This window comes from Alosa alosa, chromosome 24, assembly GCF_017589495.1.
Source record: "Alosa alosa isolate M-15738 ecotype Scorff River chromosome 24, AALO_Geno_1.1, whole genome shotgun sequence".
In the NCBI taxonomy this organism is placed as follows: Eukaryota; Metazoa; Chordata; class Actinopteri; order Clupeiformes; family Clupeidae; genus Alosa; species Alosa alosa.
Window position 1 is genome coordinate 22,895,059 of NC_063212.1, and position 27,576 is coordinate 22,922,634.

At 47.7% G+C, this 27,576-nt stretch overlaps 2 protein-coding genes across 2 annotated transcripts in view; both read left to right on the forward strand.

Annotated features, from left to right (window-relative positions):
- dennd4c (DENN/MADD domain containing 4C) overlaps positions 1–8,153 on the forward strand; it is a 79,748-nt gene extending 71,595 nt beyond the window's left edge. The window contains 7 exon segments of the mRNA XM_048236070.1: positions 1–136; positions 341–451; positions 2,756–2,893; positions 3,031–3,148; positions 3,563–3,716; positions 4,330–4,394; positions 4,892–8,153. The exon segment at positions 1–136 is cut by the window's left edge and continues 36 nt beyond it. Coding sequence (XP_048092027.1) covers positions 1–136; positions 341–451; positions 2,756–2,893; positions 3,031–3,148; positions 3,563–3,716; positions 4,330–4,394; positions 4,892–5,028 — 859 coding nt within the window. The 3' untranslated portion in view covers positions 5,029–8,153.
- A 4,467-nt stretch (positions 8,154–12,620) lies between these two features.
- On the forward strand, positions 12,621–26,865 carry LOC125289516 (alkaline ceramidase 2-like). The gene is given in 7 exon segments (XM_048236411.1): positions 12,621–13,197; positions 13,526–13,640; positions 16,055–16,196; positions 16,788–16,925; positions 22,641–22,778; positions 26,585–26,654; positions 26,656–26,865. Coding segments are annotated over 7 exon segments (825 nt in total). The 5' UTR covers positions 12,621–13,092; the 3' UTR covers positions 26,773–26,865.
- The last annotated feature ends 711 nt before the right edge of the window (positions 26,866–27,576 follow it).

Below are 27,576 nucleotides of genomic sequence, written 5' to 3' on the forward strand. Positions count from 1 at the left end.
CATTGTGGAGAAGCGTGGCACCTCTCTGACCCGGAGCAACAGCGTTGGCGGACCCCTGCAGAGCCTGAATGCCAGCCAGCGGCCCAATCACGGCATCTCCACCACCAGCCTGCCCAATAGCCTGCATGATGTGGCGGTGAGGGGCGGGACTACACTGCAGTCCTGTAATACTATTGGGCTATTTTCTTAGGGACGGGTGTATGGGCTAGAGGGTGCTGTGTCCCAGGGAGTGTGTGTGCATGTGTGTGTGTGAATCTGTGTGTGTGGAGGGGATGGGATGGTTGGTTTGCATTTCTCTGGCAGAACATGATCAATGTTCTATTCTTGTTCCTTTACCCAGGATTCCTTGGGGCAGAAGCGTCCCAATCCGAAGCCAGTGTCGGTTCCGTACCTGAGTCCTCTGGTGCTGAGGAAGGAGCTGGAGTCTCTGCTGGAGAATGAGGGGGACCAGGTACACACTACACTACACTACACTACACATCACTACACAACAGCACACTACACAACACTACACAACACTACACTACACTACACTACACAACATCACTACACAACAGCACACAACAGCACACTACACTACACAACACTACACAACAGCACACAACACTACACAACACTACACAACAGCACACTACACTACACTACACTACACTACACTACACAACAGCACACTACTCAACACTACACTACACAACAGCACACTACACTACACTACACAACACTACACAACAGCACACTACACTACACTACACTACACAACACTACACAACACTACACAATAGCACACTACACAACACTACACAACAGCACACAAAACTACACTACACTACACTACACTACACTACACAACAGCACACTACACTACACTACACTACACTACACAAGATTACACTACACTACACAACACTACACAACAGCAATACACTACACTACACTACACTACAGAAGACTGTGCAACACTACACTACACTACACTACACAAGACACAAGATTACACTACACTACACTACACTACACAAGACAGCACACTACACTACACTACACACTACACTACACTACACTACACAACACTACAACACTACACTACACTACACTACACTACACTACAGAAGACTGTGCAACACTACACTACACTACACTACACTACAGAAGACTGTGCAACACTACACTACACTACACTACACTACACAAGACTGTGCAACACTACACTACACTACACTACACTACAGAAGACTGTGCAACACTACACTACACTACACTACACAAGATCTGCAACACTACACTACACTACACTACACTACACTACACAAGACTGTGCAACACTACACTACACTACACTACACTACACTACAGAAGACTGTGCAACACTACACTACACTCACTACACTACACTACACAAGACTGTGCAACACTACACTACACTACACTGCACTACACTAGTGTTTTTCAACCTTTTTTGTCCCATGGCACACTAACATCCTGTGTGAAGAAAAAATAAACATACCATAGCCTAAAACTGCAAATAATACACAGATATGGCCTTATTATGGCTTCTATGCAAGACCTGCTCCATAAAACAAGCGCCCTCTGTTTCATTACACTACACTACAGCACACAACAGCACACTACACTACACTACACTACACTACACAACACAACACCTTATTATGGCCTCTGTTTCATTTGTAGGTGACTATATCTATAATTTAATTGTTGTTATGAACTGGATATGTGATGATTCTGTGGATAAGTATAAGTATATATATACTCTTTTGATCCCGTGAGGGAAATTTGGTCTCTGCATTTATCCCAATCCGTGAATTAGTGAAACACACACACAGCACACAGTGAACACACAGTGAGGTGAAGCACACACTAATCCTGGCGCAGTGAGCTGCCTGCAACAACAGCGGTGCTCGGGGAGCAGTGAGGGGTTAGGTGCCTTGCTCAAGGGCACTTCAGCCGCTTCCTACTGGTCGGGGCTCAAACCGGCAACCCTCCGGCTACAAGTCCGAAGTGCTAACCAGTAGGCCATGGCTGCCCCTGTGGGATATGGGGCCCCCGTTGTACAATGCCTGCATGCCACAAATAGTGCAATCACACAATCAATGAGAGTATGTGCTTATAAATTCTTTGATGCAACAGTTGCTTTTCTGGACCAGTGAGTGACATTTGGGTAATTTTCTGCGGCACACCTGATGATCTCTCACGGCACACTGGTGTGCCCTGGCACAGTGGTTGAAAACACTACACTACACTACACTACACTACACTACACTGTGCAACACTACACTACACTACACTACACTACATTACACTACACAAGACTGTGCAACACTACACTACACTACGCTACACTACACTACACTACACTACACTACACTACACTACACTACACAAGACTGTGCAACACTACACTACACTACACTACACTACACAAGACTGTGCAACACTACACTACACTACACTACACTACACTACACAAGACTGTGCAACACTACACTACACTACACAAGACTGTGCAACACTACACTACACTACACTACACAAGACTGTGCAACACTACACTACACTACACTACACTACACAAGATTCTACACTATGCAAAAGAACACAACAATACACAAGATTCTACTCTAGAGTTTTTAGCAATTGTAGTGTTTGTTTGTATGTTTGCAGAAATACATGTGAGTAAGCTTTATGTGTGTGTGTGTGTGTGTGTGTCTGCGTGTGTGTGTGTGTCTCTGTCTATCAGGTGATCTACACTCACAAGTTCCTGAGTCAGCACCCCATCCTGTTCTGGAACCTTCTGTGGTATTTCCGCCGTCTGGACCTGCAGAGCAACCTGCCCGGACTCATCCTCACGTCCGAGCACTGCAACAACGGAGTACAGGTGACCTCCCCCCTCTCTCTCTCTATCTCTCTCTCTCTCTCTCTCTCTCAACACACAAAACACACAAAAAAAAGTAAGCACCATAGTTACAGTTGAAGTGACATTGGTCTCTTATGTGTGTGTGTGTGTGTGTGTAGCTGCCCCAGTCGTCCCTGTCTGCTGACAGTAAGCAGGTGTACATCCAACTACTGTGGGACAACACCAACCTGCACCAGGAGCCCACAGAACCACTCTACATGCTGTGGAGGAGTTTCAGTGAGTACACACACACACACACACACACACACACACACACCACTCTACATGTTGAAGAGCAGTTTCAGTGAGTGTACACACACACACACACAACCTACCAAACCACTCTACATGCTGTGGAAGAGTTCCAGTGAGAACGCACACATTCACACACACACACACACACACACACACACACACACACACACACACACACACACACACCACAACCCCTACCGACCCACTCTACATGCTGTGGAGAAGCTTTAGTGAGCGCACACACACACACACACACATTCATTCTCAACAACCCTGAGTCAGTATAATTATGAACATAGGATCACATATGATTACCTTGTAGCATTTTATCAGGATCTGTTTAAGTTTGATGTCCATTGTTGTTGACCTTTCATGACCTTTGCCCTTTGACCCCAGTGGAGAGGAAAGGGACCCTGGATCCCACTGACCATCAGGAGACGCGCACGCTGCTGAACAGCATAGTCCGGAGCATCCAGACCAACGATGTGTACTCCCCCATTAACCTGCTGCTCCGAGAGGTCAAACGACACCCAGAGGTCAAGAGGCAGAGGTTAGAAACACACACAAACACACACACACCACACACACTGCACGCACGCACACACACACACACACACACACACACACACACACACACACACACACACACACACACACACACCACAATACACACACACACACACACACACACACACCAACAGTGCTCTCACATACACCACACACACCGCACGCACGCACACACACACACACACACACACACACCACACACGCACGCACACACACACACACACACACACACACACACACCAACACTACATGCACCATACACACACACACACACACCACACACACACACACTGCACACCCACACACACCACACACCCAGTGCTATCACTACATACACACACCACCAACACACACACACATACACATACACACACACACACACACACACACACACACACACACACACAGTGACAATCTTACCCATATCTACTGTATATCTATAAGTCTGAAACTTGAGGAAAACCTATATCTTTTCTAAATTTACTGTGTACAGGAACAATATTTTTAGTTGTTTAGTTGACTTTATGTTTGATTATATTTGGTTTGTTTCCTCTTCCCTTACACACACACACACACACACACACACACACACACAGGAGTATCTACACACAGATCCTGTTCCTATCCCTGGTGTCTCTGGGCAGAGAGAACATTGACGTGGGTGAGTAGCAGAAGCAGGTGTTTTTCCAGGTGCTAGCGGGTGTTCACCTGTGCTAACGGCAGCTCTACGCTCTCTGACACAGTGCCACCTACTGGTCCAACCAGTCTGACCAAATACTTCATAACGGGATCAGTGTTAAAGTCATACCATTGTGCATGTTTTGAACTTTTGTTCTGACATTCATTCTGTCATGCTGATCTATGTGTACTAATGTTACCTCTCCTCCCCTCCTCTCTCCTCCCTCTCTCTCCCTCCCTCCCTCTCTCATTTTGTCTCTTGACTGCTTCTCTTACACTTTTGTTTATTTTCAATCCCTATTTTGCTGTCTTCTCTCTGTTCTCCATGCCTCCCTCTCTCTATCCCTCCCTCTCTCTCCCTCTCTACATCCCTCCCACTCTCTCCCTCCCTCTTGCTTTCTCCCTCTCTCCCTCCCTCTCTCTCTCTCTCCCCTCTCTCCCTCCTCTCTCTCTCCCTCTCTCCCTCTCCCCTACGTGCAGAGGCATTTGATCGTGAGTACCGGCAGGCGTTTGATGAGTTGAGTGTGGAGCAGCAGAAGGCCCTGTCCCCCATGGACCGCCCACCCAACAAGAGTGTGCAGTGGTGCCTCAAGACGTTCGGCGCTCCCTTCATCTGATGCCCCCTAGGGGTCTGGAGGAGCAACAGCACCCTCCCAAACACCCAGCCACCCACTCAACAGCCCCAACCCCACCCTAACAACACCCATCCCCCGCCCCCCAACCCCAACCGCAACCACCTCTGGAACTACGCTAGGGTCAACTCTCTAGGGGTCAGGGGTGAAGGGTCTCGGCGCTATGGAAACGGGGTTTTTCTGTTTTTGTTTGTTTGTTTGTTTGTTTGTTTTGTACAGTTGATGGCGACTTTGATAGCAGCACCCTGACCCAAAGATGGTCCTTTTGATTCTCTCACTCTGGCCACATCATGCTTTCATCACCGCATTCTCTCCGTGGGCCCCCACTCTCCGCTGCGTTGTCCAGACATCAGGGTGTGGTTGAGGCCCTCAGTTCCTCCTGCAGAGTCTTCGGACGGTCCGACTCTCCCCATGTGACTGTTGAAGCACGCTGACAGCAACGTGTGTGTGTGTGTGTGTGTGTGTGTGTGTGTGTGTGTGTGTGTGGGGAAGAGGTGTTGTAGTGTGATGTGTGTTTTGGATGAAGATGATTGTGTGGTCAGGTCAGGTCTAAAAATTCATCTCTCCTCACCCACACACACCTGATGTTTGACCCCCCTCCCCCTCTCCGCCGCAGCAACAGTTGCCGAGTGGGTGTGTTGTCCTACGCACCAGGGTCGCCATGACAACCAGTCTTAACTATTTGATGTGCACTTTCAGATGATGGTTGTTCTGTCGGCCGGGGTGGTTTCCTTATAAAGTCTCTTTGATTTTAGTTGTTCGTTTTTTATGTATATATTTTTCTACGTTGGGCCTGTGTGCATGTGGTCTGTGTGTGTGAGAACCGGGTTGCCTTTTTCCCAGAATGGGCTCTTTTGCTGGGACTCCTGGGTAATTTGTCTTTAACAGCCAGCTTAGGGGGACACTAAGATGTAAGGAATGTGTGTGTGTGTGTGTGTGTGTGAGGCATATGGCTTTGTCCTGCAGGCGTGTGTGTTGTGTATGCGTGGGCTTGCGTGTGTGTTCATCAACAGATTGGCTAGAGTGTATGATGACTAGAAAAATTGTAACATTGTAACAGACACAAGATTAGAACATTCCAGAAATCACAAGAGAGTCTTAATAAAGGGTGGTGACGGTGGCGTGTGCAGACCAGGCAGAAGCACATCTAGTCATCAGTCGTCAGGGTCCTTTGAGATACTGTTGCATGACTATAATCTTCTTGGGAGATTAGCCAGTTTCCGAGTGGCTCTCTCTTTTTCTCTCTCTCTCTCTCTCTCTCTCTCTCTCACTCACACACACACACACACACACACACACACACACACACACACACACACACACACACACAAAAAACACACCCTCGTCTGTTTCTCCAACACACAGTTTAATTGTTACACACCTGTACAGCAAATGATAATGACATAGACAAACACATACGACACACCATATCTATAAAAAGTAAGAAATAATGTATTTACACACTTAATACATAAACATGCACATGCACAATCTATATACACAGTGCTTGTGGTGTTATACAGGACATTTAGTCTTGCCACCTCAGCTGTGTGTGTGTGTGTGTGTGTGTGTGTGTGTGTGTGTGTGCCCTTCTAGTGCTCATGTTTTTAACCACAAATGTTTTAATCACTCTCACACGACAGGGGCACACACACACAGACCGATGTGGAGGACACACATACATACATACACACACACACACACACACACACACACACACACACATATCTTGGGCAGTTTTGCACAGTGTAAAGATGCACACAAACACAGCATCTCCAGTGTTCTGAGAGAGTGACCATCAGCTGATGAGAGGGTGAGTGTAGTTCTCGTGCCTTGCTGAAAAAGGCTTGGGAAGTTTTTACAGCTACTAAAGTAACACAACATAGCCTGCCTTAATTTATTTGTCTTTCTCTTAACATTTTTGTATAGCTGAACATGCATTTAGAATCAATGAGTGCTCACTGAGAGGGAGTCGGATATATATATATCCACGTTTTCTGAACTGGTTGCTTTGCAGTCGTAAAAACACTCTAAACGCATCGTGCTCCTTTAACTGACTCGCCAATCAAATTTGTTGAGCTACAGGCTTGTGGATTCACTGCAAAAGGGCTCTTGGGGACCTCTAGTGGACGTTTTGAGAATCACACGAGGGTTTGATCGGAGGAAGTAGGCTGCTCGTAATGAATAGCTAGCAGAATGTGAAGTGTACTTACTTACTTACTTAATTAATTAATTAATTATTACTGGGACAATACTACTGCTGTTGAACCCATGGGAGGGGGGTGGGCGGAGCAAAACATTCCGACTTGTATGTGTCTGTAGTGTGTAAAAAACACACTTATGTATTTGCTATCTCTACAGTGTCACCCCCTTTAAGTGAGTGTGCGTGTGTGAGTGTGTGCGTTTCTGAATCTGGGAAAACCTCAAATGTGCACATCATTTTTTCTTGATGTTTTTTTTTTTTTTATTATTATTATTATTATTATTATTATTTAGAGTGTTAAAACTTGCCCTTGCACATAACTCGATGTATTGTAATGTAGAATCTCCATTTTCTCCTGCAGTTTAACACCTTTTAACACCAAGTGATTTCTCACCTTTTTTTGTACAGTCTGCTTGTGTCCTTTCCTCAGAGGTGGACAACAGAAGCTGATCCTCTCCTCCGACAACCACCAGACCTGGACCCAGCACGGCCAATGACCGGCAATGGAGGTGACCCCCAGTCCAGGTCATGGACCGCTTTCCTATACATGGGTTAAATGAGTTAAGACTTCATTGGAGATCTCTACTGAGAAAAAGCTTTTAGTTTTAGTAGTTGTTTTTAATAAGCTTTAAGCTTACTAGGCTTACCATCCTTAGGCTTTAGTACTAGGCTTACCACCCTTAATCCATGTATGGGAAAGTTATGTGAAACTTTTTAAATCCAGCTTTATGGCTAAAACCACAACCCTCCAGGGCCCCTTCGGACCAGGTCTGGGTATGAGGAGGAGGAGAGGGGGCTCTTTGAAGGCCTCCACCATGTCGATTCCCTTCTGTACCGTCCTGTGGAATGAATGTTGGTCTACGCCTACAGAAATATACTGCAATAAATGAGTTTGGACATGATTGAACTAGGGGGGCCTCTCTGGTTTTATTTAAGGTAGATTGGTCGTTTTATTCACCCTGAGGGAAATTCTTCCACTGTATTTGACCCATTCATGGTAGTTAGCGAACACACACACACACACACACACACACACACACTAGGAGTAGTGGGCAGCCATTACTGGGGCATTGGGGGAACAGAACAGTTGGGGGTTATGCCTAGCTCAAAGGCATCTCATGGATCGAACCAGCCATCCTTCAGTCACAAGTCGTATTCCCTAACTAGTTAACCAGTACACAGTACCACGGCAGCCCTGAAGTTGATGACTGATATTGGGAGGGACTGTCAGACCCACGAGATTGGAGTAGGCACCTTACATGCAAATATTATTTTGAGACGAGGCGAAGAACAATCTTCTCTATGTATTGATTAAAGAGTCTAGTATAACGAGTCACTATATATCAAAATGTATCATGTAAAAACAACGCAATTTGTATTAAATAGCTAGCCTGGGTGTTAAATAGTAGCATGGCAAAACAAATGAATGTGTAACAAAAAACAATCTTAGAGAAACAAGGAAATGTCTATCAAAACCGATTCTGGCAAACCAAATAAAAACATGCCTTCCTAGCCCAGTCCAGAAAAACAACTTCAACGAAAACAAACCAAAAGTCAATAACATTGCTGGTTAAGAAACCAAGTACATGTGTCATGTCTGTGGTAACAGGAAAAGGAAGAGCATGACAACAACTGTTAGCCGCTGTGTTTCCGATAACAACGTGAGTGTGTGTTGCCGTGGTGCTATCGGTGTTTTTTTTAGGATACAATGGTAAACAAACAAATACAAACCTAGAATAGAATAGGTCTTTATTGTCATTGTCACAGGTACAATGAAATTTAAAGTGTTCTCCAATCAGTGCATCATGAATTGGGTCTATAAAGATATAATTTAAGTGGTAATGTTAGAAATAAATAGAAACATATAACATATACATAAACACAGTCATTGCATAAAAAACAGTATGAACATACAACTACAGACATGCATACTTTTTGCACATTCTTTTTGCAGCATTGAGGGTGGTTATTATAGTTGGATCAAACTTAATTGAACGAAAATAGGCCTACCCAACTGGAACTGTTTGAGTCTATTTGTCCTTGCGTTAATTGATCTGTACCGTCTGCCTGAAGGCAACAGTTCAAACGGAGTGACCGGGATGGTGGGTGTTCTTTATAATGTTCTGAGCTTTTTTGAGACAACGGGAACTGTGTAGTTCTTCCAGTGTGGGGAGATGGCAGGCGACGATCTTTTTGACCCTCTGGAACGCTTTCCTCTGAGCTATATGTTAGTATGCTCTCAATGGAGGCACAGTAAAAGGACACCAGCTGTCTTTGTGTGGTGTTATTCCTCCTGAGTGTTCTCAGGAAGTACAGTCTCTGCTGGGCCTTTTTTATTAGCAGCTCAGAGGTGTTCACGCTCCAGGATAGGCTCTCCTCCATGTAGACGCCCAGGAGGCGGAAGTCTGCCACCCTCTCCACACGGTCCCCGCTGATGATTAATGGTGGGATCTCTGTTTTCTTTCTCCTGTAGTCTATGATGAGTTGCTTGGTCTTTGAGGTGTTGAGGAGCAGGTTGTTGGCCCTGCACCATGTTGACAGCCGCTCCACCTCATCTCTGTAGGCAGACTCACCGCCCCCTCTGGAGATGAGCCCCATCACTGTGGTGTCATCTGCAAACTTCACCATTGGGTTGCTGTGATGGACAGGGGAGCAGTCGTGTGTGTGTAGAGGGTGTAGAGCAAGGGACTCAGCACACAGCCCTGGGGAGAGCCGATACTGAGGCTTAAGGCTAAGGCCGTGGTATGTGGTGGCCCATTCTGACCCATTCTGAAGGTGCCGTGTAAAATGTCCGCCAAAAATCAATTCATACTCCACATTCCATAAAAGATGGGGGCAGTATACCTCCAGAAAGTGAGCTGGTTTACCCTAGAGTAACAACCGAGACTCGTGTATTGCAGTTTGGCTAGCGGTTATGTTGTCCATATGATACTGCCTCCCATGGCGAAAACTGGTATTATGACACCAATAGGGCTGTGGCTAGTAATTTAGCATGCTAATTCAGGTTGATATCTCTGCAGCACTATACCTTGTTATTTTTTTAATGACATCATCGCCCATATTTCTACTCATTCTTTTGATGCGTGTAGCTCATCTTTTGGATATTTTTACCTCAATTCTTACACATGGCACCTTTAAACACTGTTTACATATGTATCCCCAGAGTGATATACATACGGAAACATTTTCATTTTTTGCCTACTAATCAAGCCAGTCATCCCACGTTTCCTCTCTCTCCAAGTGTCTTCTGTTCCCTGTAGTTTGAAGACCCATTTTGACACACACACACACAAGGTCAATTTCTCCCACTAGGGCGGGACGGAGGGAGACGTCTTGGGGGATGTTTACACCCTAAACATCCCCGCAGCTGATGCATATCTGCGTGTCAGCTCAGTTTCACTCCGTTCAACAGCCCCTTGACAGCCAGCAGTAGAGTTTGAGGCAACTGTAGCGTCCAGTGGAGAATTCTAGTTCCAATTCTAGTTCTAATTCTAATTCTAGTTCTAATTGCTGTTTTTCCCATTGACCAAAGATTTGTGATTTGCTAGATGAGCTGCTGCTGCAACGTTCTAAAACCTTGCAACTGCAGCTAGACATGGTGAAAGCTTTGCGACGGCTTGCAACAGCTGGCAACGACATGCAACATTTAATTCACACTGCTGCAACTCCTTTCTGCAATGATTTTGTGCTGTCGCGAATCTTTGATGTGAATTGGGCATGAGGATTAGTACAGTATATGGGGTCTAGACATCTTATGGTAATGCTGTTTTTCCCTATAAGGAGTATTATATGGGGTCTTGCTGCCTGTAAATTCGAAGGGCAGGTGGAAGTTCCTGTTTATGTTATAATAATTTTGTGTGTGTGCAACTTTTTAATTTCTAGTCAGCAGTGAAACAAATTTGAACTAGATCTAGCGTGTGTGTTTGAGAGAGAGAGATGTGTATTATATTGACAAAAATATTGAGATACCTGGCCATTACACCAATAGGAACTTGACAACCCTTTCTAAATATAGAATAGCTATATAGCTAGAATAGCTTCCACTCTTCTGGGAAGGCCACAAGTTTGTGTGTGATCCCACATACTGATGTTGGAATGGGAAGGCCTGGCTCGCAATATCCGTTGGTTTATCCCAAAGGTGTTGGGATTGAGGTCAGGGCTCTGTGCAGTCCAGGCAAGGTCTTCCCACACCTCACCTAACCATGTCTGTAACAACCTTGATTTGTATACCTTGTGACATTATCATCACTGAGCTCTTGAGGACGACCCAGACCCAGAATGCAGACCGCATGCTTTGGTACACTGTGGCCATGGGTCTGAAATTAACACATGAATTCAGTGATTAAATGGGTTTGTGTCCCAGAACTTTTCTCCATAAAAGTGACTATGTTGTGAAACTTCTGATGCAAAATTATTCAACTGTTCCCCAATGAGTGGTTTATTCTTAGAACATGTAATAATCAAACTCATCTAAACTGCTGATGTAATGTGTGTTGTTTACCTTGGGTGTTCCTGAATAATGAGGACTGGCCATAGGCTATCGTATGTCCTCACAAACCCATGTGGTTGCCAGGTGTTAATGTTCCCATGTTTCTGCTTGGCTAGAACATGGCCATCCTGTAAACAGCTGCCAACTTCTCGGGAATGTCAACAATGTGCCTATGAATGGAAGCTGACGGGAAATATTTGGCAAGCGATGACGCTTCTCCGGAACATTGTACTTTGCCTCGGAAATCCTGATTAGGGAGGAAAGACGCGGAGACGTGCCCTAGATATGCTTACTTAACTTAAGTGCGTGTCGCCTAACTGGTAGCCTATCCCACGACATGACAAAAACTACACAATTCCTAATGCCTGAAAAACTGCATGACCATGCAGAAACATTTAGGCCTACCTATTTCTTCTAGGCTTATCAATTGATGTATCACAAGGTGTCGCCTATGACTAGGCCTACGGCTGCCATTAGGTCAACATCTTTGGGTAGGCCTATTTTCGTTAAATTAAAGGGACACCAGGCAAGCCTGATGCTTTTTCTCTACGAAACTCCCCCTCGCTCGGTCTGAAGCTCTTTTCCTTTTCTTTGCGTCTTCCGTCAAGGGTTTTCGCTGCTTCTTCACCGGCTCTGCCGTTATACACACGTTTGCAACAATCTCTAGCGTTTCCTTAGCCTGCCTCAGTGCTGTAAACGGATCCTGCTTCTGTCGGCGGGTAGGATACACCGAACTTGCAAGTGGGATATTCTTCCTACAGGCAGTAGGGGCGGGCGAGAGAGCCTTCATTCGCCCTGTAATGAGTCATTTAACCATGTACCGACTTACGAAGATGATTAATTAACACGAAAACGTTGCCTGGTGTCCCTTTAAGTTTGTGTTTATGTTCAAGACTTTTTCAGCTGCTTCCAGAAATGCAATGCATTCAGCGAACATTGTCTGTGAGTGTGCAGCTGTGACTATTGTTGAAATAGCCTGGTACGCATGCGCGGATCACATGTTGCTGTGAAATCTCCGGATAGAAGATGAGGTAGACGGCACAGCGGATCGGCTCTCGTCTGTAGAGCAGGATGACAGCAGGACCACAGATCAGTCAGCCAAGGAGCTCCAAGCATCGCTTTGTCAGTCACCATCGCAGTATCCATGCGCCTAGAGGACATTTGCAGAAGCCAACGCATTCACTTGTCTACTTGTAGCGAAGCGGTTTCTTCTCCTTTCTAGTCGAAACCATTATCCGCTAGCAGTTGTCAACAGTAATCGGGCCAGTCTACTACTACTTGGTTAGGCTACCTGCTGTTGTTGTTCCGACGGACTTGACACTGGCTTTGAAGTTCATATTTAAACACTCGGGAGAAAATGAATGTCCTATTCTGGGACCATCTCCAAGCTGGGAGCTCGGAAGTTGACTGGTGCGAGGGGAATTATATGATCTATCCTGGAATAGCGGAGTTCTATAACACGGTATGATGTTCCTTGAGATGTTGTCTGTTGGCACTGGTGCATGCTTTGTTCTCGTTTTCTGACGCTGTCTTTTTGTTGAGATGTTTAAAGGTTTATAAATTAAGTAATATAATGCCTTGCCGATGGTTGTCCGTGAATGTTACTATAAGATATCATTTCATATTTAATGATGTTGTAATAAAAAAAAAAAACAGGCTAAACATCCTGTAGGCTAAAGTTATCTAGTCTTTTTCTTCCTCCTTCCACTGTGCAAGGAAGCTTTGTTGTCATTATGGTTTCCTCGATGTTTTTTAGTGACTCTTTTTGTATGTGTGTTTTCTGTTTCCAGATTAGCAACATCTTATTTTTCATCTTGCCTCCTATTTTGATGTGCCTGTTCCGTCAGTATGCTGAGCATTTCAACAGTGGGATTTACATCATTTGGATGCTGTTGGTTCTGGTCGGTAAGTTGCCCGTTAGTTTTCCTGCACACCAGGCTTTGACCGACAGTAACCCGAAGTCGAAGATAGTGTAGGCTAGGCTTACACAAGAGACCCAGGGTCTGTTTTCATGGGGGACCTAACGGAGTTATGAAGGGGTCATGACCCTTTGTCAGCTCTCTTTTCCTTGTTTTCAAAGAGGCTTGTGTGTGTAGACGCAAGACGCAGGGAAACCGTTAAGTGCTTTGGGAAATCGAGCTGGACATTGTGTTGGTGTTACACAATGTTTGTGTTGTTTGGACACTGGACTCCATGTAATCAGCTTTTCTTAACATTTTTTTTTTAATTGGGTTATCTTGTTTTGCACCCCACTCAAAGGAAAAGCATATCCTCTCAGGATTTACCTAAAACATTACCCCAGATTAGGAGCCCTCTTGCATTACTGGCTGTAGCTTATCAACTCCCAGTAGCCAAAAGCCCAGGTGCAAGAACTTCCTTCTTTGTATTCCTGACACAGCATGTTCTCTCTGTGTGTCTGTGTGTCTGTGTGCGTGCATGCGTGCGTGCGTGTGTGTGTGTGCGTGTGTGTGTGTCCAGTGGCCGTATCCAGAGAAGTTATAAATCTTCGAGTCGAGCATAGAGTGCAGCACACACAGGCTCTTTTGAAAAGTCAGATGTTTTTTCTTCTCTTTTTCTCTCTCTCTCTTAAGGACACAGAAGCGGTCCTGTCCTCCCTCTCTCTCTCCCTCCCTCTCTCTCTCTCCTGTGAGAACCTCCCAAACCCTCTCCTCTCACCCCCCTGTGATTCGGTCCACGCTGGCCGAGAAACACACACACACACACACACACACACACACACACTCTCTGTTTCACTCTCTCTCTTTCTATTTCACATACACACACACACACACACACCCACACCCTCTCTGTTTCACTCTCTCTCTTTTTATTTCACATACACACACACTCACACACTCTCTCTCTGTCTCTCTCTCTCCCTCACATTCTCTCTGTCTCACTCACTCTTTCTATCTCACATACGCACACACCATCTCTTTCTGTCTCACACACACACACACTCTCTCTCTCTCTATTGCTCATGCACACTGCACCCCCCCCCCTCTGTCTCTCTCCCTCACATTCTCTCTGTCTCACTCACTCTTTCTATCTCACATACACACATACGCACACACCATCTCTTTCTATCTCACACACACACACACTCTCTCTCTCTATTGCTCATGCACACTGCACCCCCCCGTGTGTGTGGCCCCTCGCCGGCCACAGTCTCTGCCACTGCAGCGTTCCCCATTCATTTCTTCCGGCAACCATTTGCAATGCATGCTGCAACTTCACTGCTTGCTTAGGCACGAGGCCTACTGTCTCTATGCATGCTTCTCAATGAGAGAGAGAGAGAAAGAGAGAGAGGGGGGAGAGAGAAAGAACAAGTCGTCCACAGGAAGAGAGAAGTTGTTCTTTGGGATGTTTTTTTTTTTTTTTTAAAAAAGGAAAACCACGTGAGCAGTGGCAGTGGGACTGGAATGGGAGGATAGAAATGACTCTCTGGAATGCTCTCTGTTGTGGCCATCTCCAATCCAGACCTGCTCGCCACTGCTACTTCAACTTCTGTTGGACACTGCCTGTGTGTGGTGTGAATTCAATAGTGTTATTGTACTGTGTGTGTGTGTGTGTGTGTGTGTGTGTGTGTGTGTGTGTGTGTGTGTCCATGTGCGGGTGGGTTTATGTTTGAATGCCATGGGGAAGGGGGGAGTGATGTAGCCCAGAAATAAGCCAGGGGGACAGGTGTGTGTGTGTGTGTGTGTGTGTGTGTGTGATGTCCCAGACTTAACCCTGTTGTCATATCGTGTGTGTGCCGAGGTGTGACGATGATAAGTTTAGTCAGTGGGGAAGAGATGATGGTGATTATGAAGCTGGGTGTGATGGAATGTGGAGGGGCATCACATGACTGGATATGACGGCCGTGTGGTTTTGCCATTGCACACTCTGCTTCTGCTGCCAACCAATGCGGAAATCCACATATAACCTCTAGTGGGGCGGTGTTAGCATAGTGGTTAAGGAGCTGGGCTAGCATGCAGTAACCAGTGAATGGGGCGGTGTTAGCATAGTGGTTAAGGAGCTGGGCTAGCATGCAGTAACCAGAAAAGTTGTGGGTTCAATTCCCAGCTTTCACCATTGTGCCCTTGAACAAGACACTTAACTGCAATTTGGATTACACCTGCTTTTAAAAAGTGTGCGCTGTTTTCATACCTATATACTAATGTCATACTTTCACTGTGTGTGTGTGTGTGTGTGTGTGTGTGTGTGTGTGTGTGTGTGTGTGTTTTTAGTGTTTCCTGGGCGGGATGCTGAACAACCCTGGTCACCCTGTTGATGCAAATGTATTAATTCGTTTTTTGTTTTTTTGTTTGTTTGTGTAGGGATCGGTTCCACATATTTCCACGCCACGCTGAGTTTTCTGGGTCAGATGCTGGACGAGCTGGCCATCCTTTGGGTGCTGATGTGTGCCATTGGTATGTGGTTCCCCAAGAGGTACCTGCCCAAGATCTTCCGCCGAGACAGGTGAGGACACACAGACACACACACACACCTGACCTTATGTCAACAAAAATTGTTTTATTAACTAAATAACAAACAAACAAAGATTGTGAGACTGGTCCAAGTCCTAGTAAGTCATCAGTAATGCATGGATGTTGTTGGGTTTGGAATGTGTCTGTTCACCTTCCATAAGTACTTCTGTCTCTATGAATCATGTAGTCAACCTTATACATATCATTGCAGCTCTGCCAGTTCGGGAAGACTAGACTAATGTGAAATATCCCAAGACTCTAAGGTATGAGCTACACCAGGCGCATAACTGAAGCACTCCGTTCGTGTTGCGTCTGCTGCAACAATTAGCTTCCACTATAATCAATGGAAGTAGCTACACCAGATGTGATAGCAGTGTGTACAGCACGTCCGAAAAAAAATAGACCAGTCTTTTAAAATGGATTTTACGCGTCGCGAACGGAACGCTTCAGTTACACGCCTGGTGAAGCTCATACCTAAGACCTAAGGGTGCAGGACTCACTAATACATAGGAATGCAAACACTCGCTCAATCTCGCTCTCTCGGCTCTCTCTCTCGCTCTCTATCTCCCCCTCCCCTGTCCAGGTCAAGGTTTAAGGTGGTCATTGCCATTCTCTCAGGGATCACAACGTGTTTGGCCTTCGTCAAGCCGGCTATCAACTCAATCTCTCTCATGAGCCTGGGCATCCCCTGCACAGCATTACTCATCACAGAGCTTAAGAGGTCAGAAACACGCACACACTAACACACACACACACGCACGCACACACACACTCACACACTCGCCTCATATTTCACCTCTGCCTCTGCTTAAAGCCCCTGTCGCCTTCCGTTGCCTCGGTGTAGATTGACTTTATCACGCACCCCTCCAACAGAAACCCCATGACGGGGAAAGGTGACAAGGGCTTTTAGCCGAGGCAGAGATGAAATGTGAGTATGCGTGTGTGTCTGTGTGCATACGTGTGTCTGTGTGCGCGTGTGTGCGTGAGTGTTTGTGTTTGTGTGTGTGTGCGTATGTGTGTCTGTGTGCGCGTTTGTGTGAGCCAGGTTTATCGCACATCCAACAGAAAGCACTCCATGTATGTGCAATGCATCTCTGTCTGAACAAAACGTCTGCTCCTCTTCCTGCACATCCTAATACACACTCCTTGACCAGCCTACTCCCTGACCTGCCCCATAGTTCCCTCCCTGACCTGCCCCATAGTTCCCTCCCTGACCTGCCCCATAGTTCCCTCCCTGACCAGCCCCATAGTTCCCTCCCTGACCAGCCCCATAGTTCCCTCCCTGACCTGCCCCATAGTTCCCTCCCTGCTTCTCCCTCGCTGATTCTCTGAAGGCTGTGAAAATCTCTGCAGGAGATGTGAATTTTGGCCTTGCTGTTGTGATGTTGATGTTGACTTGTGGGGGAATGCCAGAGCAAATTAATCAGTGAAGGGCTGTAATTGTGTCAGATGCACCGCACCACACACACACACACACACACACACACACGCACACACACACACACAGTATGTCTGACTGCCTTACATAAACCCTTAGCTGATGCAGTCATAAGGTCATGTTCTAAAATAGAACATGACATGATTCTGACAAGAATTGTGGGTAATGATTCTGTGAGGTATTATGGGTAATGGCTGCTCCCAGTGCATAGAGCCGCAGTGGGAGACTTGTTAGCGTTGCAGAACACACACACACAGGCTCACACACAATTTTTTCATTGATTTGCCTGTCGTGTGTTTGAGAGAGAGAAAGAGAGTGTGTGTGTGTATTTTTTTCCTCTGGCTTTCCTGGGGTCTGTCAGCTGTGCTGTGATATTCTCTCCCTGGGAAGGAAGATCTCTTCTCTTCTTTTCTCTTTTTTGTCTCTTTGTCTCTCTCTCATTTTTCTGTCTTTTCCTTCTGCATTAGTTCTGTTTGTCTCTTTCTCTTTATATGGAAATCTGTCTGCCTATTACAGACATCTCCTTGGTGTGCGTGCGTGCGTGCGTGCGTGTGTGTGTGTGTGTGTGTGTATGTGTGTGTGTGGCAATCACAGACATCTCCCTGGTGTGTGTTTATGCCAATCACAGGTGTTTTTCCTGTAAATCACGGTGTTATCACAAGTGTGTGAATGAATGAATGTGTGGTGTGGTGTGTATGCTTCTGTGTTTGTGTGTGCTTCTGTGTTTGTGTATGTGTGTGTGTGTGTGTGTGTATGCATGTCCAGGCAGAGATGCTGTAGGTGTGTGTGTGTGTGTGTGTGTGTGTGTGTGCTGCGGAGGCATGTTAAGAGGAAGATTGTAGGAGTGTGTATTATTAGACCAGCTTCTGAAGTATCGCCCGTGGGAGCGAGAGTGTGTGTGTGTGTGTGTTCTTGTGCGGTATACAGAGCTTGTTAATGGCTGACTTAAGCTGCATAGAAGTGGATTTGTGTCTATGGAAGCACATGTGGGCTTTTTTGCTCAAATCCAACTGCTCTGCGCACGTGTGTGTGTGTGTGTGTGTGTGTTTTGTGCGTGCATAGTGTGTGTGTTTCTCCAGCCTTTACAAGGATTATTATTCAACCTAAAAGCCCTTCCGTTCCACAGCTACCAAACTAGCGTGCAGTGCGTGTGTGTGTGTGTGTGTGTGTGTGTGTGTGTGTGTGTGTGTGTGTGTGTGTGTGTGTGTGTGTGTGAATTCTAATCTCTGAACGGTGCCCATTATTGCCAGGTCAAACCGCATGGCTATTTCCTGTCCTCTTTAGCCTGTAGCATGGTTATTTCCTGTCCTCTCTAGCCTGTAAACTAGCTGTCCTTGACATCCTGTGGCCCATCCAATCATACACGTGGTTAGGTGGAGCTGATTGGCATCTCTGGTCACTGATTGGCTACGAGCATCATCTTTGCCCATATAAGGATATCTGGTATCTTGAGATTTTTCCTATGGGAAAATAACATTTTGAATTTTGAATTATTGCACCTGTTAAACTCTCGTGCGGACAAAGAAAATGTAGACGTTTCGAAAATGTAGACGTTTTGCTCTACACACTTTTGTTCTGTCCTAAAGTGGATACTGTGACCTTCGGTACATTAGCACGGCACACTTAGATTTTTGCTACCCCAGAGCTAACTTGCAATATAACTTGCCTTCAGTAGTGGTCTGTTGTCATAGTCCAGTTCCAGCAGTGCTTAGAGGGGAACACATAATTGAATCCAGCCATGGGCCACAGCATCGGCTTATTCTGGGGCTGTTTTCAATAGGTGCGTCTTTTCTTTCGGCCATAGCTTCAGGATTCGCTGTACTTCTGTATGATTCGCTGTGCTGATTTTTTTGTCCAAGAACTCTTAAAGGAACACGCCACTGTTTTATAAAATTGGGTTATTCACCGTCTCCCCTAGAGTTAGAGAAGTGGGCAAAAGCATGTTTGTCTCCGTGCATGCGTGGATAGCATGTCATGAGTAAAAGTGAGGCAACAAAATAAAAATCCCTAATTCCTTCTTGTGGCCTCCACCGTGGCCGTATTCACATCGCATACAAATGGCGATGCAGATTAAGACGAGGCGACTTCCTAGGCAGATATTGACTGCCAGAGCACAACAATCTCAATCTCTGGGTTTTTTGAAGTCATTATACTTTATTACATCACTCTAGTACACATGCTTGCGCTCTCTCTCTCTCTCTCTCTCTCTCTCTCTCTCTCTCTCTCTCTCTCTCTCTCTCTCTCTCTCTCTCTCTCTCTCTCTCTCCTCTCTCTCTCAGTCTGTTCTCTCTCTCTCTCTGATTAAGGCCAGCAGGTTAACTAAATTAGCAGTTGTGTGTGTGTGTGAGAGAGGGGGTCTGGGTGTGTGTGCCTATGTACGTGAGTGTATGTATTTGTGAGAGAGAAGTTATATTAGCCAAGGCAGCCACAGACAGTGATGAATGTGCCTTTTTGGTTTCCTGTAGAAAGGTCATCAAAGCGTGTGTGTGTGCGTGCGTGTGTGTGTGTGTGTGTGTGTGACCCTCTCGCAAAGCGAAAGCCGCAAATGTTCTACTAACACAAAGGGTGAAGGGGACAAATCCCCCTCTACGCAGACCCTTGGCGCACTAACGGAGTAAACCCCACTTTGCATTAGTGGCTAATAATTAGCTATTACTTTTTTGGAACCATTTCTTATGATCTGCAATAGTTATCTGTGATAATTTGAAGCCTAATAGTGTAATTTAGTAGTGTTCAATTCAGCTGGTGCAGCTGTCCTGTACTACCTAGCTAGGAGGGAGAGGTCATGAAGGATCTTTGCCCTGGGCCTCCGTCTCCTCATACAGGATGACCTTTGACCTTGTGATGTTCCTACTGGTCTGGCATCAGTTGTGAAGGCCTGTTGTTCAGGTGCAGGGGTCAATCCACTGTGTCCTTATGCACTGACTGAAGTCAATATTATACTGCAGCACAGTACTGTGTAACTGGCACGAGACAGACAGACAGACAGACAGACAGACAGACAGACAGACAGACAGACAGACAGACAGACAGACAGACAGACAGACAAGTTGTTCTTTGGGATGTTTTTTTAAAAAGGAAAACCACGTGAGGAGTGGCAGTGGGACTGGGATTGGAGGATAGAAAGGACTCTCTGGAATGCTCTCTGTTGTGGCCATCTCCAATCCAGACCTGCTCGCCACTGCTACTTCAACTTCTGTTGGACACTGCCTGTGTGTGGTGTGAATTCAATAGTGTTATCGTACTGTGTGTGTGTGTGTGTGTGTCCATGTGTGGGTGGGTTTATGTTCGAATGCCATGGGGAAGGGGGGAGTGATGTAGCCCAGAAATAAGCCTGGTGTCATATTGTTTGGGTTGAGTGTGGTTGTGTAGATGGTTGGATGCCTGGGTTGGGTGGGACAGGTGTGTGTGTGTGAGATTCTTATTCTTATTCAGATATTCTTATCCTGCAACAATGAAGCAGTGGATGACTGCTTATCACAGGAGACAGCAGAGTATTGAAAGCTGCCATTATCTTTGTGTTAGCAGTCACAAGCAACAAGTCAGCCGGTCGGGGTGTGTGTGTGTGCGTTGGTTGGTGGGTGTGTGTGAGATTCTCGCAGTATCAGTGGAACAGTGTAGGTTCTGTGCAGCCTGCTGAGTTTGTCTCGAGTCCAAAACGCACAACAGGAATTTAATGAAGCCCAGAGTTAACACTGAGCGGAGCCATGCTAAGTGTGCAAGGCGTCCATGGTGAGTGTGTGTGTGTGTGTTATAGCAGAGCAAAGCCACAGGCTGCTGGTTAGCTTGCTGCTCTCTGTCCATGCTGAGAGTGTGTGTGTGTGTTTGTGTTGGCGCGAGGCGTGGTGTCCATGCTGAGTGACTCCTCACCAAACGGAGGGTGGACATGCTGCTGTCAGTGTGCACTGCTTTGTGTGTGTGTGTGTGTGAAAGCATGGCGGCAGGTGGAGGGTGGAGGTGCTGCTGTTCTCTCAGTGTACACCGCTGAGTTTGTGTGTGTGCGTGTGTGTGTGTGCGTGTGTGTAAGCATGGCTCCAGGTGGAGGGGCTGCTGTCCTCTCAGCGTGTTCCACACTGTTCTGTAAAAGGGGACACGACTCATTGTCCCCTAAACAAGAGCCTGCGCATGTGCTGTAATTTGGTTCGTTTGTTTGTTTGTTTGTTTGTCTGTGTTTGTTTGTTTCTTTGTTTGAGCTTTAGAAGGCTGTGTGTTTCTCCCTAATCTGGAGAGAGTTATAGGTAGACACACACACACACACACACACACCCCATGGGGCAGGGGTCAGTGTGGCTGAATGTGTTTGGTTTGCCAGCCTTCACCGCAGAGAACAATAGGCTTTTCACTGTGTGCGTGTGTGTGTGTGTGTGTGTGTGTGAGTGAGTGAGAGAGAGAGAACTCCGTCATCTCAGCACAGCAGATGTTTGCTTTCAGGCTTATCACTTCCAGCTTGTGTGTGTGTGTGGGTGAGTGTGTGTGTGTGTGCGCATGTAAAAGAGAGGGCTGTACCAAAGTCATGGTGTGTGTGTAGTGCGTCCATGAGCGTTAACTGAACAGATGTTGGAACTGGAGTTGTGCAGGAGTGATGATGTATGTTTGCTGTTAAATGTTCTCTTACCATGCAGTTGTGTGTGTGTGTGTGCGTGTGCGCGTGTTGTTTAATGTTCTGACCATGCAGTTGTGTGTTGTGTGTGTGTGTGTGTGTGTTGTTTAATGTTCTCCGACCATGCAGTTATGTGTGTGTGTGTGTGTGTGTTGTTTAATGTTCTCCGACCATGCAGTTATGTGTGTGTGTGTTTGTGTTGTTTAATGTTCTCCGATCATGCAGTTATGTGTGTGTGTGTGTGTGTGTGTGTGTGTGTGTGTGTTTAATGTTCAATCTTCTCTGAGCATGCAGTTGTGTGTGTGTGTGTGTGTGTGTTTGAGAGTGTGTGAGTGTTTTCCCTGTAGTTATGAGAACCTGTGTGTGTGTGTGTGTGTGTGTGTGTGTTGGTCCTGCAGGTGTGAGAACGTGCGTGTGTTTAAGCTGGGCCTGCTGTCGGGCCTGTGGTGGATGCTGGCACTCATGTGCTGGATCAGCGATCGCATCTTCTGTGAGATGTGGTCCTCAGTCAACTTCCCCTATCTGCACTGCGCCTGGTGAGTCTCACACACACACACACACACACACACACACACACACACATATACACACACACACACTACACACACACACACACACACACACACACACACACATATACTCGCACACACACACACACACTCGCGCGCACACACACACACATACACACGCATACACACACTGTGTGCATGTTCATCTATTTTTGTATCTGTCCCACTGATATTAACTAAGGGCACATTCACACTAGACCGTTTGGTCCAGACCCGAGTTTGTGTCACGACTCAATGAAATGCAGCTACTGCTGCCACTACAGCTACTGTTACTGCCTCAGGTGTCATGTCACTGAGGCTAAACCTTCCAAATAATCAAGTCAAATAAGCTTAATTGTCACCTCCAGTTTAATAAAGAGGATTTAACAGGCTCACAAGTGCTGAGTTTTATGACAACATTTAGTCACACAAGCTGGGAAGCACCCAGGGTGGTGAACTAGAGAATAAAGAGGCTTTTTAACAGCCCCCATAAAGGAAAGGGATAAAAAAATCAACCTGATGTGAAAGTGAGAGAGAGAATAAAGAGAGAGACTAAAGAGAGAGACTAAAGAGAGAGACTAAAGAGAGAGACTAAAGAGAGAGACTAAATGAGACTAAACTAACTAAGGGAGACTGGGGAGAGACTATAGCGGGGCCTCTGTGAAGCCCGAGCAGATGGTGAGAGAGCGTTGGGAGGAGTTGGGTTTGCCAGCCTGGGTTTGGGCGTTGGGAGGGAGTTGGGTTTTGGGTTTTGGGTTTGGGGCGCCAGGATGAGTTAGGTTTGGGCGTTGGGTTTGGAAGCGTTGGGAGGAGTGGGGGTTTGGGCGTTGGTTTAGCGTGAGGAGGTTGGGTTTGGGCGTTGGGAGGAGTTGGGTTTGGAGCGTTGGGTTTGGAGCGTTGGGAGGAGTTGGGTTTGGAGCGTTGGGTTTGGAGCGTTGGGAGGAGTTGGGTTTGGAGCGTTGGGTTTGGAGCGTTGGGAGGAGTTGGGTTTGGAGCGTTGGGAGGAGTTGGGTTTTGGAAGCCGGGGTTGGCCTGGGGAGGAGTTGGGTTTGGCCAGATGAGCCACCTGGGACGCTGGGTCTGGGACGGCCAGAGGTTTGGTCAGATGCGTGGGAGGCCAGATGAGCTGACGCTGGGTCTTGAGCCTGGGATGGTTGGAGCCGCCAACGGGAGCCGCTGGCCTGGAGCCGGGGATGAGAGCCTGGAGCCGCCATTTGGGAGCCGCCTGGGATGGGTTTGAGGAGTCATAGGAGGCCAGATAGGTTTGGGACGCCAGTCTGGGGGATTTGGAAGCCGTTCACTGGGATGAGCTGGGTCTTAGGATTGGGCGTTAGGACCTGACGTTGGATTTGATGAGCCACCTGGGAGCCGGGGTCTGGGAGCCGGGGATGGCGTGGGCCCTGGGAGCCTGGGTTTAGCCAGATGAGTGGGTTTGGAAGCCAGATGAGTTGGGAGGGGTCTGGGACGCCGATGAGTTTGGGAGCGGGATGAGACCTGGGGTGGGCCTGACGCTGGGGTCTGGGACAGCTGAGATGAGCCACCTGGAGCCGCCATCTGGACAGCTGGGAGGAGCCACCTGAGCCAGATGAGCCAGCCTGAGCCAAGATGAGCTGGGCCTGAGCCGCCATCTGGGAGCCTGGGGATGAGCCACTGAGCCGCTGTGATGAGCTACTCCAAGCCTGTGATGAGCCGGGTCTGGGATTGGGCCTGGGAGCCAGATGATTGGCCTGGGAGCCGCCAACGGGAGCCTGGGCCTGGGAGCCAGATGAGCCACCTGGGAGCCTGGTTCTGACGCCAGATGAGTCACCTGGGAACCAGAGCCACCTGGAGCCAGATGAGCCGGGTCTGGACTGGGCCCGGGGTCGCCTGGCCCTGGGAGCCGCCAGATGAGCCACTGGGAGTCACTGGTCTTGGGACGCCAGATGATTGGTCTGAAAACCAGATGATTGGCCCGACCAGATGATTGGTCTGTCGCCGATGAGCCATCTGGACTGGGGATGAGTCATCTGGGATCACTGGTCCGACGGGGATGATCATCCGACTGGTCTGGGGATCAGATGATGCTCGGTCTGGGATCATCCGGAGTCGCCAGATGAGTCATCCGGACGCCTGGGTCCTGGACGCCAGATGATTGGCCCGACGCCAGAGTCATCTGGGATCACCATCCGGGACGCCTGGGATGATGTCATCTGTCGCCATCCTGGGGACGCTCTTATCTGACCGGGTCCGGGACGCCAGATTGGAGACGCCGGGGATGTTAGGGAGTTGGACGCCGTGATGACTGGCCCGGGACGCCGATTTGGGACGCCTGGGTCTGGGGCGTTGACCGGGGATGAGCCAACGGGGAGCCTGGGTGGAGCCAGATGAGCCTGGCCCTGGGCCTGGGGATGAGCCACCTGGGAGCCGGGGATGAGCCACCTGGAGCCTGGGTTTGGGATGAGCGTTAGCCAGATGAGGATCTGGAGCCTGGGGAGCCATTGAGGTTTGGGAGTTAGATGAGCCACGTTATTGGGAAGTTGGCCTGGGAGCGTTAGGATGAGGAAGTTGGAGTGGTCTTGGGACGTGATGAGGTTTGGAACCGTTGGGATGAGCCACCTAGGTGGGGATGAGCGTTGGGTTTGCCATCTGGGGGAGCCTGGGTTAGGTCATCTGGGGGGGAAGGTTTGGGAGCCTGGGCCTGGGAGGAGTTGGAGTTTGGATGAGTTGGGTTTGGAGTCGCGTGGCCCTGGGAGTTAGGTTTGGAAGCGTTGGGTTTGGAAGCGTTAGGAGGAAGTTAGGTTTTAGAGGCGTTGGAGTTTGGGCGTTAGGAAGGAAGTTAGGTTTGGAAGCGTTAGAGAGTTAGGTTTGAAGCCCGTTAGGTTTGGAAAGCGTTAGGAGAGTTAGGTTTAAGAGACCTGGAGCCTGGGCCGATGAGAGCCCTGGGGAGAGAGGAGTTGGGTTTGGGAGTTAGGGGAGCTGTGTTTGGGAGCGTTGGGTTGGGGAGGAGCTGTGTTTGGGCGTGGGGGAGCTGTGTTTGGAAGCGTTGGGGGGAGCTGTGTTTGGAGCGTTGGGGGGAGCTGTGTTTGGAGCGTTGGGGGGAGCTGTGTTTGCGTGACACTCGCGCTTTCATGTCTGCTGCTCCGTGGCTGGAGAGAGCTCCCCTGTGTCTGCTGCGACGGGCCTCTAGCATGCACGCTCCCACAGTCCTACTGGCTCCTGAGAGTGCAACACACACACACACACACACACACACACACACACACAGGGCACTTAGCTAATCAGCCTGCCTGCTGTGTCATGTAGGTTTAAGTGCACGGCTGTCCTGTTCTGCATGGTTAGCATGTGAGCAGTGTTTGGGGGATGCTGCTCAGTGCTCCGTGTCTGTGCTAGAGGGCATGTCTGTAGATATTTTGCATTGGTGAATCCAGCTTAGCAGTCTGTGTGTGTCTGTGTGTCTGTGTGTGTCTGTGTGTGTGTGTGTGTGTGTTTGGCTGGTTCTAATGGTTCTTTTCTCCATGCTCTGTTCTTCTGTTGTCATCTTCTCCCATACATTCTCCTCCCTCCTACCTCCTCTTTGTCTCCCCTCTCCTCTCCTCTCCTCTTCTCTTTTCTCCTCTCCTCTTCTCTTCTCTTCTTTCCTTTCCTCTCCCCACTCTCCTCTTCTTTCCTCCTCTCTCCTCTCCTCCCCTCTCTCCTCCCTCTCTCCTCCCTCTCTTCTCTCTTCTGTACTCTCCCCTCCCCTCTCCTCCTCTCCTCCTCCTCTCCTCCCCCTCTCCTCTCCTCTCTTCCCTCTCTCCTCTCATCCTCTTCCACAGGCACATCCTGATCTGCCTGGCGTCCTACCTGGGCTGCGTGTGCCGCCTTGCGCCGGCCTTGACGTCCGAGGGCCCCAGAGCAGGGGCCCGTGGTCAAGTTCTGGCCCAGCGAGCGGTGGGCCTTCATCGGGGTGCCCTACGTCACCCTGCTCTGCGTCCACAAGAAGTCCTCCATCAAGGTCACCTAGAATGGCCCAAGGTCACCCATCGGGCCCTCTTCACAGCCTCTGATCATCATGGGGTCACTCGGGGTCATGGGGGTGTCAAAGAGCACTTTTTTTTAAAAAAAAAGAAAAAAACCATGGTTGTGTGTGGGTGAGCACGGTGTGGTGGCGGTCAGTATGTGTTACCTACGCATCCGTGTTTTGGAACCGCTGCTGTTGCGGTGTAGCTTTGTCGGCACGACTTCCTGGTTGACTACCTTTCAGTGGGACCAAACCGATTTTAAATGGCTGATTCTGGAACATTTCAGGTCAGATCAGGCCCTTTTTTTTGTTTTTCCAAACAGGCAACACAAGAGACACCACTGAGCCAAGCAACCTGGGCCTCATTCACATGAGGTGCACAATTATGATGTCACTACAGAATAATACTCACATGGTGCGGAACCTGGAGCAAAGAGAAGGGTTCTATTTTCTACTCACTGAATTACAGGGAGAACACATATAATGGTGATGCAGGTAGCAGTACTTTTCTCTCATGGCCGTTTCAACAGTGGGAAATGTTGCAGTCAGATTGTGTTTAACGGATTCCTCCACTGATTGGCCAGTGAGTGTGGTATGTTCACGAGAGCGTCGCGTTCATCAGGTTTAGGATAGTGTTTCAATAAACATTTACTGTTAATCTTTCAACTTTTTTTTTTCTTTTGTTAATCAAGAAACATTCCTAGAATGCACAACAAATGCACAACAGTTCAGCCAGTATTTTTGAATGCAAATGAAAACTGTAGGGCATTTTAGGAGCAGTAGTCTTTGACCACGGCAGCTGTCTCT